The 17043-nt window shown below is 44.1% G+C and overlaps 1 protein-coding gene across 1 annotated transcript in view; it reads right to left on the bottom strand.

The window, feature by feature from the left end:
- The window catches only part of LOC308236002 (polycystin-1-like protein 2), a gene marked incomplete at its 3' end in the record, with an annotated part of 89127 nt that overhangs the window by 20737 nt on the left and 51347 nt on the right, over positions 1 to 17043 (bottom strand). The window contains 6 exon segments of the mRNA XM_080645218.1: positions 32 to 217; positions 3927 to 4064; positions 6946 to 7036; positions 9122 to 9362; positions 11728 to 11755; positions 11758 to 11956. Of these exon segments, the coding sequence (XP_080501344.1) occupies positions 32 to 217; positions 3927 to 4064; positions 6946 to 7036; positions 9122 to 9362; positions 11728 to 11755; positions 11758 to 11956 (883 nt within the window).

The raw sequence follows: 17043 nt of genomic DNA, 5'->3' as shown, positions 1-17043 counted from the left end.
TGACACAGGTCCTGGGGCAAGGGGACCATACATGGGTGATGACTATACAGGTTTTTTACAAGGGTGGTGTTGGCCCACATGAAGAACTCCTGGAAACTCAGGACAGCTGAAAAGCTTTGGGTGAAGCTATGATTAAGGTGTCTATTGTAGTGGTAGGCACTGGGGTCCCTCTGTCCATAGGCCACCAGCAGCAGAATCCATAGGAAGCCCAGGTATGCTGGGAAAGGAAGCATAGCCCCTGGTCAGGCAGAGTCCCCACTCCCACCAAGCCCAGGAAGGAAACAGAATGGCACATGGGATCAGAACAATTAAGGTTTTGTAGACCAATTATTCACCTCTCTGGTGACAATGGAACTGATTTTTATAGAGACAACAGAAAGAAAGAGTCCACAGACATGAACCTGCTAGGTTCAAATCCTGGCTCTGTCACTTTCTATCTATATGCCCTTTCTAAGTGTTTTAACCCTCTGTACCTCACTTTCCTCATCTATGATATGGGGATAATAATTATATTATACAGGGTTGTGATGAAGAAGTCAAGAAAGTAATATTTATGAAGCACTTAAAATAGTGCCTGCTCAAGTTCTATAAGTGTTTCCTAAATAGAATTTTTTAAAAATAGGGCATCTGCCATGTTGTAATGCTGGGGATAGAGTGATGAAGATGACAGATGTGTTCCCTGCCCTCATGGAACTCACCTGTCTTGTAGGAGACTGGTGAGTGTGATGTAAGGGCCAAAGAACATACAAAGATTTAGTTTACAAGGCCAGATATGAGAATCATGTGGGGAATTAGGAGCCTTACTGAATCAGAATCTCTGGGTCAGGGACTGGGAATCTGCATTATGGAAACCTCTTCCTGGGATGACTTCTCAGGGCTTTTGCCCACACATCTCGGAACTCTTCACTCTGCACATGCTACTTCTCCTGCACAAGCCTCCCTGCTCTCTGCTTTGGCCAGGATCATGGTCAGCCAGTGGGAAGGCAGGCTAGGAGTGCTGCAAGCTCTGTGTTCTCCTCAGGACCATCTTCACCAGTGACCTAGTGGGTGACAACTTGAGGGTGTGTACTACATGCTCCCACCAAGGTCCCCAGCAGGACTGAGCCCCAGTTATCCACATGGAAAACACTCATCACCCCACTTTCCACTGGCTTTCTTCTCTCCCCCTGCACTTTCCCCTTCCCTACCAATGTTCCCTATGATCACCTCCCAAACCAACTATATGTACCCAAATCTGCTTGTGGGGAACCCAGACTAAATTATACATAGGCGAGGAGAAAGCAAGATGGCGGCATAAGTAAGCACCTAAACTGCTGCCTCGCACAACAATTTCAAAACTACAACTAAAAGACAGAACGGACATTATCCAGAACCACAGGAAGGCTGGCTGAGTGGAAATTCTACAACTAAGAGGAAAGAGAAAAGCTCACGGAGAATCAGAGGAGCGGCAAAGGGCTGAGGTATGGAGACCTGTGCGCAGAGAGGAAGGGTGGCTGAGTGCCTGGCTGACTTTCTCTGGCAGGAGGGGAAAGGAAGCCCCCGACTGCACTGAACCCCAGTTCCGACTGCACTGAACCCCAGTTCTGGGCGAAACCCCATGGACGTAGGCTCATACAGGGGGAGTCTGGACTGTCAGGCACACAAGACTTGGAGACTCGGGGGAGCCGCGGTGGGCAGGGGTCTGGAGGTGCGCGCGCGCAAGTGCTCACAGAGAAGACTGAATGCGGAGGTTGCCACAGGCTTTCCCTAGCGGAAGGGAGTCGGAAGCTCCTGACTGCACTGAACCCCAGTTCCGACTGCACTGAACCCCAGTTCCAGGCGAGCCCCTGGGGACCCACGCTCTTATGGGGGGAATCTGGACTGACAGGCAGAAACTAAGGGGAGCCACGGAAGGCAGAGATCTGGAGGCGCACATGCAAGGGCAGGGCTGACGGGAAGCCAAGACTGTCTGCTCCACCCTGAGATTCCGTCCCATCCAAGCTGAGCACAGAGGCTTTTGCAATTTTTCAAGTCTGATCCTATAAGGCTGTCTCCAGCACCGAACTTCTCCCAGCGTAGACACAGCTGATCCTCACAGCCAATTGACCTGGAGGTCAATTCCTCCCAGTGATACCAACAACAATCAAGATTTAACTACAACAAGGCTGTACACACAGTCCACAAAGGGGTGCACCAAGAGTGTCCACCTCAGGTTAACTGGGGAGGCCAACCCACTGGGCCATATAGGAAACCTAGCACACAAAGCTACCCTACCAACTCAGGGAAGCAACAAAAATGTGGAGACAAAGAAACAGATCACAAATGAAAGAAATGGAGGAAAACAAACGACTGGATATAAAATTCAAAACCATGGTTATAAGGCTTTTCAAGAATATCTTAGAAAAGGCCGAAAAATTTAGTGAGACCCTCGAAGAGATGAAAAAGGACCAACTAGATATTAAGCATACACTGACTGAAATAAAAAATATTATACAGAGACCCAACAGCGGACTAGAGGAATGCAAGAATCAAGTCCCAGATTTGAAATACAAAGAAGCAAAAAACACTCAAACGGAAAAGCAAAAAGAATAAAGAATCCAAAAAGTTGAAGATAGTGTAAGAAGCCTCTGGGACAACTTCAAGCGTACCAACATCGGAATTATGGGGGTGCCAGAAGAAGAGAGAGAGCAAGTACTGAAAACCTATTTGAAGAAATAATGACTGAAAACTTCCCCTACCTGGTGAAAGAAATAGACTTACAAGTCCAGGAAGCGCACAGAACCCCAAACAAAAGGAATCCAAAGAGGACCACACCAAGACACATCATAATTAAAATGCCAAGAGCAAAAGACAAAGAGAGAGTATTAAAAGCAGCAAGAAAAAAACAGTTAATTATCTACAAGGGAGCACCCATACGATTGTCAGCTGATTTCTCAACAGAAACTATGAAGGCCAGACAGGAGTGGCAAGAAATATTCAAAGTGATGAATAGCAAGAACCTACAACCAAGTTTACCCTACCCAGCAAAGCTATCATTCAAAATTGAAGGTCAGATAAAGAGCTTCACAGATAAGAAAAAGCTAAAGGAGTTCATCACCACCAAACCAGTATTATATGAAATGCTGAAAGGTATTCTTTAAGAAGAGGAAAAAGAAGAAAAAAGTAAAGATAAAAATTATGAACAACAAATACATATCTATCAACAAGTGAACCTAAAAATCAAGTGAATTAAAAATCTGAGGAACAAAATAAACTGGTGAATATAATAGAATCAGGGGCATAGAAAGGGAGTGGACTGATAATTCTCAGGGGGGAAGGGGTATGGGAGGTGCAGGAAGAGACTGGACAAAAATCGTACACCTATGGATGAGGACAGTGGTGGGGGGTAAGGGCAGAGGGTGGAGTGGGAACCGGGTGGAGGTGAGCTATGGGGGGAAAAGGAGAAACAATTGTAATAATCCGAACAATAAAGATTTATTTTTTAAAAAAGATATACATAGGCTTTAAAGCTTTTGGTCAGAGGAAGCCTATCTGAAGATATAATAGTCTGGGCTGAAAATGAAAGAATAAGAGGACTTAGCCAGATGAAAAGGTAGGGAAGAGGGATAAGCACATTCCAGCAGACTAGATGGAACAGCCTGGGAAAAGGCCTGGGGTTGGGAGTGGGCACGGTGTCCCAGGAGCTGTAGAATCCTATGTCATTGGAGCTCAGGGCACAAGGGACCGAGAGAGGTGACCTGCTGTGGATGGAGCCACAGTGGGGAGTTTGATCCGAAGGGCCACTGAAAAAATTTAAGTGTCGTGCAGAAGCTGGAGTGAGCTAAAATCTTGGAAAAATGTCCAAGATGCAGTGTGGAGCTCATCAGAAGTTGCACAGTTCCTTTTCAAGTCTGTGTTGAGAACCAGCCAAGTGGGAAGATTGCTCATGGGTAATCTTGGCTGCCTACCCAAGATTTCTTTGATTAGAGCAAATGCTTTCTGTTCCTTGAGGTGGGAGGTTTTCATCTTCTCAATGTTGGCAGCCAGAGGCCGCTGGTAGACATCCTTTCTGCTATTTCTTCGTACCTGGAACAGGGCAGAGGGGTCTGTGAAAGCAAGAACACAAGAATAGTTCCCACATGGGCAGTGGAATCAGGCTGTACATTTGCAAGCAGGTATAGCTAGGATTCACAGTTCCTCCCTTGTGGGAGCCATTACCCAACACTGCCCTCCATGCTCTGCCCACGCTATTCCAGTGCCCAGAACTCCATCCCTTTTTCTTCATGTGGGGAATTGTCCTGGTACTGAAAATGAATACCTTCCCCTTCCTGAAGGGTTACTCACTCCTGGATGCCATCTTCCTTGCACTCCTGGATTCTAAGATGGATTCCAATACTTTCAAAAGGATGGAAGAATGAGGGTAAATAGTATTTCAAAGTCCTGTCATGTCTAATTCCAGTATCTTCTTTTTCAGACCACATTATTGAGATATAATTTTCATAAATTCACCCATTGGAAGTCTACAATTCAATGATTTTAGTACATTTTAAACAATCCAATTTTAGAACATTTTCATCACCCTCAGAAGGTTCTCTCATGTCCCATTGAAGTCATTCCCCACTTTTACTCTATTCCCACCCTCCTCCCCATTACTTTGCTTTCTGCCTCTATAGCTTTTCCTTTTCAAGATATTTCATATAAATGGAATCATATGTACATAGTTTCTTGTATCTGGCATCTTTCAATTAGCATGTTTTGGAGTTCATTCATGTTGTTATATATTAGTAGTTAGTTTATTTTTATTGTTGAGTAGTATTCTATTGTATGGATATACTACCTTTGTTTTTCCAATCACCCATTGATGGATTTTAGATTGTTTCTAGTTTTGACTAATATAAATAATGCTGCTATGAACATTCAAGTACAGGTGTTTGTGTGGACATATATTTTCATTTCTCTTGGGTAGAGTCTTAGGAGTGGCCAAATATCTTTTGGCTATTTCAAATGAAGCTGCTATGAACATTTGGGCACAGGTTCCTATGTGAATATAAGTCTTTGTTTCTCTGGGATAAATGCCTAAGAGTCCAATTGCTGGAGCATATGGTAAGTCTGTTTTTAGATTTTAAAGGAACTGCCAAACTGTTTTCCAGAGTGGGTGTACCATTTTATATTACCACCAGCAAAGTATGAATGCTCCAGTTTCTCTTCATCCTTGTCAGCCTTTGGTTCTACCACTTTTTTTTTCACTTTAGCCATTCTGGTAGGAGTGTATTAGCCCAACTATTTTTTTTTTAATCCATTCCCTTTTGTTCACCCTCACTGCCAGCATATGTCATCTCTTGTCTGGACAATTTTTATATTCTTCCTACTGGCCTCCCCACTTCCACTTTTAACATAATACCTCTGTTCTCCAAGAGTAGCCACAGTAATCTTTCTAAAATCACAGATAGGCCATGCTGCTCTCCTATTTAAAACACTTTGAAACCCTAACATTGACCCAGATCCTACAAGGCCCTTGCATGACCTGCTCCCCACTCACCTCTCTGCCCTCATCTTGAACCATTCTGCCCCCCCCAATCCCAAATGATTCATCCACACTGTCAGTAATTGCTATAAAATGACAAGCTGCATATTACCTCAGGGCCTTTGCACATTTCCAGTGTGTAATCCCTCCTTGGCCCCATCCTCTAGGAGCCAGCTTAGGTACCACCTCAGTGGAGAGGCCTGCACTCTCTTATTCTCCCACACCTAGTTCTCATCACAATTCACACTTATATGTCTACTTGTGCATTTAATTATTTAATGTGTCTCTCCACATGGGCTGTTCATTGCGAGGGCAGCAACCTGTTCCATCTTGTCAATGCTGTGTTCCCTGGGACTGGGATGGGAGCAGAGATTGACTTCAAATGGGCAAGAGGTAATCTGGGGTGATGAAGCTTTTCCAAGTCTTAATTGTGGTGATGGTTGCACAACTCTATAAATTACTACAATCAATGAATTATACATTACGAGTAGATTTCATATAAATTATGTTCCCAGGCCACCGCACTGTCTGGCACACAGCAAGTACTCCCTGAATAATTGCCAAAGGAATGACTTAATGAATATTTAATTAGTCTGGAGGGTGGCCTCTCCTTGGAGAAAAATTACTCTTGTCTTAGGAAAAAGATTTTAATGGACCTTTGGATTTGCAAAGCCAAAACCCTAATTTATAATGGAAGAATACAGGCCCGTGTGGGTAAGAACTACACTGCATACTGATGTAGATCCGTGGGCTTTTGTTAGTTCCTGTTTTATTTTCCCTGAAGCTCAAGATAACTGCATAGGCTATAAGAGTGTTGATTCTGTTCTGTTTGCTTGTTTGCTTTTGTAATTCTTTTATTGTCAGCACCCTCAGGAGTTTCTATTGGGAAGGGAGAAATCAGGTTGGGGGAAGGGGTCTGGTCATGGGGCTCCTCCAACAGGGCTCATCTTGACTATATTCTAATAAAACTACAAAAATAGGCATTGGGCTAGATTTGGGCCCCTGGCTATAGTTTGCAGATCCTTTTCCTAGAACTCTAACTTATGGCAATCTTTGCAGCCCTCCCACATGCCTGTGTGTGTGTGTGTGTGTGTGTGTGTGTGTGTGTGTGTGTGTGTGTGTTTCCATTCTAAAGACCAGGGAGCTGAGCCTTGGAGAAGAAAACTGCTTGATTGAAATTACAATCAAGGGTGAGGGCCAGACTATGATAGCACAGAGCATGGCCCCAGAGGTGCCTCTAATGGCCAAGGAGTCATGCTTAGGTGTCAGATAGAAAGGCCCAGTAGAGAAGGAATAAGATTGCTCAAGTGACGATGGAATCACTTATTCTGGATGGTTCACCAGTCAGGGGTAAAGAGCAGATGGGGCGCAAAAATCTGAGGCCTGGACCACTCACCCAGTGGTTGGGCTCTCTAGGGCTTTCTCAGCTTTGTCAGATTCCAGGCCCCTGCCTGCACCATTACCTGGGCTGGACAAGTGTTCCGGGAGAGAGGCCATAGGTTCCTCTTCATCCTCCACACTCTTTAAGACCAGTGCAAAGAAGGCAGCAAATCCCTGCACCTGGAAAATACCCAAGTTGGAAACTATCAACTACTGGTCTGAGAGAGGGCGGGACTGGGGCCACTTTTATGTCCTTGTCCCAGGAGCCAAAATACTCTGGATAAGTCAGGTAGGAACTAGCCCATCCTCTGTAGAGAGAGCACATGTTTATGAAGGGTGAGGGCCAGAGCTTGCATGCACCTGGCTTATACTCCAGTGTGTAGTGAGTTAAGCTTCCCTCCTCCCTTTCTTCCTGTATTAAGTGATTAGCCCTTATACTGTCTCTGATGTAAGGGTTCAGAACAGGCCTCTCCAATAAGTTTCTTTGGCATGTGAATTGTTTTGAGTTGAGGGAATCAAGGCCCTGCAAGCTCATGAGCAATTTTTACCTCTCTCTTAAGTAATTTAAATTAGGGACCTTGCCTATAGTAAGAGTTATTACAGTTTTTATGACCTATTTGTAGGGCAGGGTAAACTTCTAATTGCTGAACACCTGCTGTTATCATCCTGCAATGACCTTCCTCCCCTCTGAAGCCCCAAGGTGATTCTTAGCTCAGAGTGTCATATATATTTCATTTTTCTTCTCTGTCTTTGAACCTCTAATGTATGTGGGTTCTCTGACTCCTTCATGTATATCAAGTTCTCATTCATATGTGTGTATTAAATTTGGTTATTTCCTCTTGTTAATCTGTCTCATGTAGATTTAACTATTAGACCAGCTGAAAGAATCTTGAGGGTAGAGGAAAATTTATTCCTCCCCAACAGTACCTACGGTACACAAATATAATAGGATTCTGTGGTTTGATTGGGAAGAGAAAGGCCCAGGACTCTGTTCTTAAAATTCTCAGACTAGGTTGGGGGAGGTGTCAGGAACTGTTGAAATCTTCTGACAAAGGCTGTTCATGACAAGGCAGAGGGCCAAAGGGAAAAAATGGGGTAGCGGATTTGGTGAGTCTCATAGGCATAAAGATTCACTAAAAATGTCCCCTCCTTTCTTTAGCTTCCCCTAACCCACACACACAGTACTCCTACCACCTGATTTTTTTCCAGGGAAAGCTGTGACCTCGAACTCCAGGCCAGGGCTCAATGTTTCTTCTACTCTGATAGTAACTTTACATTTCAGAAATAGGATTGCATCTTCCAATAGTTGTACACATTTAATGACTTGGGAGTTTTATCTGAAGGTCAAATTCCTGTAAATTGCTGGCCTGTCTTACAATTAAAAGCATCTTAGAACTGAGGAAATTTGGTGTTATTCCTATTTATATGTGTAGTCTAGGGTAGGATGCTTATGACCTAAACTACTTTTTCTTTTTCTTTTTTAGTGCTTTTATGATTTCACAGAGAGGAAAGGAGAGGGAGAGACAGAAAATTCAATGAGAGAGAATCATTGATCGGCTGCCTGCTGTATCCCCTTCCCGCAACTGGAGATTGAGCCCACAACCTAGGCATGTGCCCTGATTGGGAATCAAACCATGACCTCTAGGTTCATAGGTTGACACTTAAACATTGAGCCACACTGGCTGGGTGGTCTTACCTTCTTCTCTTTTTTAAAATATCATTTCTATGATATTTTATGTTTTTCTTTTTGTTAATCCTCACCTGAGGCTATTTTTCCATTGATTTTTAGGGTGAGTGGAAAAGAGGGAAAGACAGAGAGAAGCATCAATGTGAGAGAAGCACATTGATTGACTGGTTGCCTTCTGCATGAGCCCTGACAAGGGCCTGGGCCAGGGAGGAGCCTGCAACCAAGGTACATGCCCTTGACTGGAATCGAACCTGGGACCATTTGGTCTGCAGGCTGACGCTCTATCCACTGAGCTAAACCAGCTAGGTTTGGCTCAGAAGTTAAGAAAACCTTAACTTCTTAACTTCAGATTTTCTCATCTATAAAATGGAGGCAAGGTCCTTCCTGAGGGTGATTGTGATGATGAAATGCCAGCATCTCAGTAAACCACTAAGCCTGGCCTAGAGTGGCCAAAAGCTTGGGTCATCATGGTACTCATCTTCATTATTGTTCCTGCCCTGGGACTTGCACAGAGGTGGTGTTCCATGCAGTTTTATTGAATGAATAGATGAAGGAACAGCTGAAGTTAGGACAAGGCAGCTGGCAGGAGAGAAAGTAAGGGGTCCTAACTTCAGGGGCTGGGTGACAAACACACTCTCTACAAAGGAGAGGGCCATGGAGATGAGCCACTTGAGGGAGCTGGTCCTCCCATAGTGCAAGCCATATAGCATGGTGAAGAAGGCTGCCACACTGCTGGTGGTGGCCACCAGGAGCCAGCCCACCAGGACACACCACCAGCGCAGGCCTCGAGGGGGCTTGCTTGATCTCAGGGAGCTGTAATGGAAAGTGGATATAGTCAGGGTGACACCACCCACTGGGGTTCAAGTTAAAATATAACTCCACCCCATCAGCTGAGTGACCCTGGCCAAGCTTGTTGACCTTAGCCAATCTCCCTGACTTCTTAGACCCTCAATTATCTCTATAGCTTCAAAGGGCTATTCTATGTTCTATCCAGTATACATATTGTAAAAATAATACAAGCAGAACCACTTCAAAATTGAGTCAGAGTACCATCCCAGAGGAACTGCCTTGCACATCCTACTCCTCTACCCTTTGGAATGTTAAAACAAGGCAAAATAACCTTTGGATTAGGCCTAAAGCAACACTGTATTCCAAGAAACTGTTTGCAAAGCAAACAGGAAAGCAGACATTATGATTATTGGCATGAAAATTAAAGACATTCTTTAGAATTAGCAGCACTGTGTTAGCTTATCTGCCTTTAGAGAAATGCCTTTCTTAGCTTATTAACATCCATAGAAATTCCTTCTATCCATGTAATTTTTGCATTTACCTTTCTTATAAATACCTCTTCCCTTCACCTCCTAATCTGAACACTATTTGGGTTTCTGCCTGGATCATTTCTTCCTGAGTAGCTATTCTTTTGGATCTCATATAAAGGCTTCTTACTTCTCATCTTAGCCTTTTATTTTTGGGTTAACACTATCCTATATAATAAAGAGCTAATATGCTAATTAGACCGAACAGCAAAATGACCATCCAGACGACTGTCTGGATGACCTTCCAGACCAAGTCAGGGCTGCAAGGTCCGAGGCAGCTGGGGCTGTGAGGGCCAAGCCCCTTGCATGAATTTTGTGCATCAGGCCTCTAGTATATACAGTATATATATTCTATTGAAGTCACATTTATTCAGTGCTACTAAGAGCCAGTCCCCAAGTGAAGTGCTTTACACAGATTTGCTCCATTATTCCTCGTGGCAAGCCTAGAAGACTGGTGCTGTATAATTTTTTAGAAGTTTTTATTATGAAAATTTTTTCCTACAAAAATCAGTGAGCATAAGGAATCCCCATCAACTACTTGTAACAACCATCACCACCTTATTTCATCTATCCCCGCTTTTTTTTTTTCATATATGTTCTTATTGATTTTAGAGAGGGAATAGGAGAAGGAGAGAAAGAAACATTCATCAGTTGCCTCCTGCACTCCTCCTACTGGGGATCAAGCCTGCAATCCAGGCATGTGCCCTGAATGAGAATCCAACCCTGATGGCCTGGTTCATGGATCCATGCTCAACCACTGAGACACACTGGCAAGACCAAATATTACTCTTATTTACTGTGTTTTTCCTGGTAATCCTCCATAGCTGACTCCCCACCCCCAACATCATCTTTTGTTTTAATCTGAAGGTGATATTTATAAGTAATGGCTTCTGCCGTTTTGGTGAGTTACTCAGTTTTGTTGGGTTTCACTGATGTATACAGATTTGCATGTTATTAAGTCTTAATTTGTTTTCCCCCTGCTAACCTGTCTCATGTCAATTTGATTATTAGACCAGCCAGAAGAACTTTGAAGGGTAGAGTAAAATTTTTTCTAGCTGTGAGAATCAAAAAGTCTTTCCTGTCAAAGGTATAGTTACTAACTCCATTTCCTTTGTGTATAAACCTCCATTTTGTAGCTTAACCTAGAACCTAGATCAACTCCTTTTTAGGCTTCACTTCCCTATCAGACATAGGCCTAGTTTCACCGCATTTCCTGGTAGGCAGTTAAACTGCAAAAGTCAACCCCACCCCTTTGTGCTGTCCTGTTTGAATTAGCCATTCGCGTCAGCTTGTGAAACCACACTCTTACCAATCAGCGCACGGTGCAGCAATGTGTCAGGGATAAAAGGAGAACGGACTTCCCTTTCCATGTGCTTGCCCACCAGATATTTTTTTGGTTGGCTACACTCCCTTCTGCAGAAGTAAAATTGCCTCACCGAGCCATTTTCAAGTGTGAGTCTCATTCTGTGACACCGTTTATTAGTAAGAGCATTCTAACATCCCTGACACAAATTTCACTAGTTATCTTTAAAAATGTATTTTGATTGAAGTTCAATTTAGGAGATAGACATTATCATTCCCATTTTACAGATGTGGCTCAGAGATGTTGAAGGACTTGTCCAAGGGATAACAGCTAGGAAACATCCCATTTAAAAATGGTTATGATCTGCAAAATGCTGTACAAATGGCAATAAATGCCTTCTTGTGCAAAACCCCCTTCCCAGAATTTGTGCAGGAAACCTGAATTTTTTCTGCTGGGGAGATCTTGGTGAGCATTCTTACAGAGTTGCTTGGGATGCCCTTTCCCCGAAGGCCCCAGGCTGGGGTCAGATACCCACTCAGCACCCAAGGGAGTGTAGTACCTGGTGTGTGCTGGAGGTAGAGTGCCAGCTGTCCCATGAGGCAGCCCTTTAGGGTCTGCAGCTGTCTGAGGGCCCGGGCCTGGCTCTGGCAGTGGGGGAAGCCTTGGGGTCCCACCAGCCACAGTTCTTGTTCCACATGCTCCAGCTGAAGGTAGAGACACTGCCTGTACACACTGTTCTTCCATGGGTCACTTGCGCCCACCTCATGTGTGCAGGCATGGAATTTTTCCTGGAAGACAAGGGAGAGAAAGAGCATGCCCTGGTGTTGAAGGACAGAGCAGACTGTCAATAAAAACAATAGTATTAGTATCAGCTTTTTTGCATCAGGCACTTACTGTGCCAAACCAGGAGAAATCTGAGGCCAGAAAGATGGGGCAAGGTACCAGCCTCACTCAGCCAGTTAGGATTTGAATGTTCCCCCTTTCAGTGTTTTATCAAGGGCATTTTCAAAATTTCCTTACACATAGACAGAAGAGAAGAAAATAACTATCACCCTGCCATAACAGTGACCAACATTTTTCTAATCTTGTTTCACTCTGCCCCCAACGTTTCCTTTCTCTGGAGTACCTTAAAGAAAATCCCAGACATAGTGTTACCTCATCTGCAAATACTCTAATATGCACAAGATTTGAATTTGAACCCAGGTTCACCTGATGTCAAAGATGATCAGTCTTAATCTTTTGTCTTTAATAACTTTTTTAATTATGAAAAATTTTAAACTTATAAAAGGGAGAATGATAAGATGAACTGCACACACCCACTGCTCAAAATCAACTCGTGACCATTCCTGTTTCATCTGTACTTCACCCACTCTCTTCTTGTGGATTATTTAGAAGCAAATTCCAAGCTTCATGTCACATCAATAAATATTGTAATACTAGTGACCCAGTGCACAGATTCACGCACATTGAAAGGAAATTAATTAGAAGGTGGCTGGTGGGGCGGGACTGGGCAAGATGGACCAGACACGCTCTGGAGCCAACCTCCCGTCCCTCCCCAGCATCTGCTGAGTGAGCCAGGTCCCTCTGGCAGGTGGGGGTCTCTTGACCTGGCCTGAGGGGATTGGCCAAAACCAGCTCTCTAACATCCCCAGTAGGGTCCTGGAGCGCAAGGGCACTCTGCAGAGTTGCTGTCATACAGGGTGTGGAACGCAAACGCAAGTGTGCAGTAAACCAGATTGGGGGCCGACAGGGCCCCAGCAACAACATAACCCACGGCCAAAGGTGGAATCGCGTGGCCCCGTGATGAATAGGGCTCCCTCCTCTCTGGTTTCGGCGTGCGTCACCTGAAAACCGCTGCTGCCAAGTTACTGCAGCTCAGCAGCTCCTGCGTTGAGCGTCTGCCCCCTGGTGGTCAGTGTGCATCATAGTAATCGGTCGGTTGGAAGGTAGGAGGGACACTAAGCACATTAGCCTTTTATATATAAAGATGCTTCTATAGAAGATAAGGTCTCTTTTTAAAAACAAAACCAGGGAGGATCCAAGATGGCAGCATAGGTAAACACCTAAACTGCTGCCTTTAACAACAATTTCAAAACTACAACTAAAAGACAAAACGTCTATCACCCAGAACCACGGGAAAGCTGGCTCAGTGGAAGTTCTACAACTAGAAGGAAAGAGAAAAGAGCATTGAGACGTGCACAAGTGCTGAAAAGCTGAGGTACGGAGGCGCGCATATCGGGCTGGCGGCGGGCGACTGGGAGCGCTACTTTTTTCAACCCGAAGGGAGACAAGCTCCCGATTACTCCGAACTCCAGTTTCTGGAGAGACACGGGGGACCCAAACTCCTACGGGGAGAAGCTTGACTGTCTGCCATCGGGTTGGAAAGTGAGGGTGGCTTGCTTGCAAGGCTGCGCGCAGGAATAACTGTTTACTGCGCTGGGGCGCGGGACGCGGGGACGCGGTTGGAGATGCAGAGCCAGCTAACTGGCAGCCATCGCTGTTTGCCATGCCCTAGCCTAGTGACGCCCTGAGACCCCACCCTGCACAACCTACAAACACACCCAAGCTCCAAGCAGCGACTTTAGCATATGAATGACCTGCCCTATCGCAGCTTAACCTAGCAAACTTGCTGCCCGGGTCAGATAGCTCCAAAACCTCCAAACCCCAAGCAAAGAGGAGAAAACTGTAGTTCTTGCTGTAGCTCCTGCTGGGTGGCCTCAGACAGTAGCTTACTTGCACCCCATTGGAGATCCAGAAGCCAGTGTACCTAATGGTCAGTGTGAGACACCAGATTTCAACTCCTCACATCCATAAGTGACACATTGAAGGGGCAGACTCAGTGAGCACCAAAGCCCCACTGAAACAAGTCCTGCACCATAAGCGTGTCTCCAGCGCAGCTGTTCTTCCATTATAGACACAGCGGGTCCTCACAGCCAATTGGCCTGGAGGTCAATTCCTCCCAGTGTACCAACAGCAATCAAGGCTTAACTACACCAAGACTTTGCACTCAGCCCACAAAGGGGTGTACCAAGACCGTCCACCTCAGGTGATTGGGGAGGCTGAGCTACTGGCCCCTATAGGTCACCTACCACACAAAGCCACTCCATCAACACAGGGAAGCAGCAAAATGCGGAGACAAAGAAACATGTCACGAATGAAAGAAATGGAGGAAAGCAAACTACTGGATGACATAGAGTTCAGAACCACATTTATAAGATTACTCAAGAATCTTCTAAAAACCGCTGAGGAACTTAGTGAGACCTTTAAGGATCTTAATGAGAATGCCAAAAAAATGGAAAAGGACCAGTCAGAAATTAAGCATACACTGTCTAAAATAAAGAATATACAGAAACTCAACTGTAGATCAACGTACCCTAAGAATCAAACCAAAGATCTGAAATACAATGAAACAAAAAACACCCAACCAGAAAAACAAAAAGAAAAAAGAATCCAAAAATATGAAGATAGTGTAAGGAGCCTCTGGGACAACTTTAAGCGTACCAACATCCGAATTTTTGGGGTGCCAGAAGAAGAGAGAGAGCAAAATATTGAAAACCTATTAGAAGAAATAATGACAGAAAACTTTCCCTACCTGGCAAAAGAAATAGACTTACAAGTTCAGGAAGCACACAGAACCCCATACAAGAGGAATCCAAAGAGGACCACACCAAGACACATCATAATTAAAATGCCAAGGGCAAAAGACAAAGAGAGAATCTTGAAAGCAGCAAGAGAAAAACGGTTAGTTACCTACAAGGGAATACCCATACGACTGTCAGCTGATTTCTCGGCAGAAACTATGCAGGCCAGAAGGGAGTGGCAAGAAATATTCAAAGTGATGAACAGCAAGAACCTACAACCAAGATTACTCTACCCAGTAAAGCTATCATTCAGAGTTGAAGGTCAGATAAAGAGCTTCACAGACAAGAAAAAGCTAAAGGAGTTCATCACCACCAAACCAGGATTACATGAAATGCTGAAGGGTATTCTTTAAGAAGAGGAAGAAGAAGAAAAAGGTAAAGATAAAAATTATGAACAACAAAATGACATCAAATACATACCTACCAACAAGTGAATCTAAAAATCAAGTGAATAAAAAAATCTGAAGAACAGAATGGACTGGTGCATATAATAGAATCAGGGACATAGAAAGGGAGTGGACTGACAATTCTCAGGGGAAAGCGGGTGTGAGGAGTGCGGGAAGATATTGGACAAAAATCTTACACCTATGGATGAAGACAGTGGTGGGGGGTAAGGGCATGGGGTGGGGTGGGGAATCAGGTGGAGGGGAGCTATGGGGGGAAAAAAAGAGGAACACCTGTAATAATCTGAACAATAAAGATTTATTTAAAAAATAAAAATAAAAACAAAACCAGAATGTCATTATCAATCTTTAGAAGAATTAATGATAAGCCCTTGATAGCATCAAATATCCAGTGAGTGGTCAAGTCTCCCCCCCACCCATTATCTCATGTGTTTTCTTGTGTGTGTTTTTGTCCTTGTTGTTAATCCTCACCTGAGGATATTTTCCCATAGATTTCTAGAAAGAGTGGAAGGGAGGGGGAAAGAGAGAGAAGAAACATTGATATGAGAGGGACCATTGATTGGTTGCCAACCCCACCTTCCCTGTTTTAAAAAGTTTAATAACTTTTTTTAAAAGTTATTAAAAAGATTAAGACTAACCATCTTTGACACCTGGGTTCAAATCCAATGGGGATGGAGCCTGCAGCTGGGGATCCAGCCTGCAACCCTGGTACATGCCCTTGACTGGAATCAAACCTACAACCCTTCAGTCCATGTGCTGATGCTCTATCCACTGAGCCAAACCTGCTAGGGCTCTATAGTTGGTTTGTTCAAATTTCAGCTTCCTAAATTTTTTAAAATGGTATTTTGCTTTAAACAGGTAATACACATTTATTGCAAGTGTCAACATAGAAACATTCAAACCTGTAAATAATTTTTTTAGTTTATTTGAGTCAAACTGTCGACAATTGCCAGGAAGCAAAACCTCAGTGAATTGAGATAATGCTCTAGACTAGAGTCTAGCAGCTGTGGGCAAACTACAGCCTGCGGGCCGGATCTGGCCCGTTCGGCTGTTCTATCCGGCCCGCGGAGCCGAAAGAGTCCGCTCTCTTGCTCTCCCCTCCGCTCCTTTACTTTGAATTTATATTAGTTCACACAAACACTCCATCCATGCTTTTGTTCCAGCCCTCCGGTCCAGTTTAAGAACCCATTGTGGCCCTCGAGTCAAAAAGTTTGCCCACCCCTGGCCTAGAGAATGGTAGTTTTGCACCTTATTTTCTGCATTCCAATTAAAAGAGAAGATATGACTGGGTTACCTGAAATCTATTGGTGATAGATTAGGGAGGCAGGAGAAAGCAAAGGGTGGGGGGTGAACCTCTGGGACTGGATAAAAAGTAAAATGATAGCTCGGCTGGCTCAGTGGTTGAACATCAACCTATGAAACAGGAGGTAATAGTTTGATTCCTGGTCGGGGCACGTGCCCGGGTTGCGAGCTCAATCCCCATTGTGGGATGTGCAGGAGGCAGCTGATCAATGATTCTCTCTTATCATTGATTTTTCTATCTCTCTCTCTCCCTCTCCCGTCCTCTATGAAATCAATAAAAACATATTTTTTAAAAAAGTAAAATGATAGACATATTTCTTTTACATTGGTGGGTATAGGATAGTTAGTCAACAATGAACTCAATAACAATGAGGGAATTTGTGGTCTCCACAGAGCGATCCTTATGCTTTGAGAGGTTTGGAAAAAGAAAATTACTTTGATATTCCAAAGGTGTGTTATCATAGATGCAAAAAGACAACAGACAGGCTTAGTTAAGGTGAAATTGACCTTTATCAGGGAAGATTTCTA

Source organism: Plecotus auritus, assembly GCF_963455305.1.
Source record: "Plecotus auritus genome assembly, chromosome: 10".
NCBI lineage: Eukaryota > Metazoa > Chordata > Mammalia > Chiroptera > Vespertilionidae > Plecotus > Plecotus auritus.
Note: the sequence above shows the minus strand (reverse complement) of the source record. Positions and strands in the feature narration are given on the sequence as shown.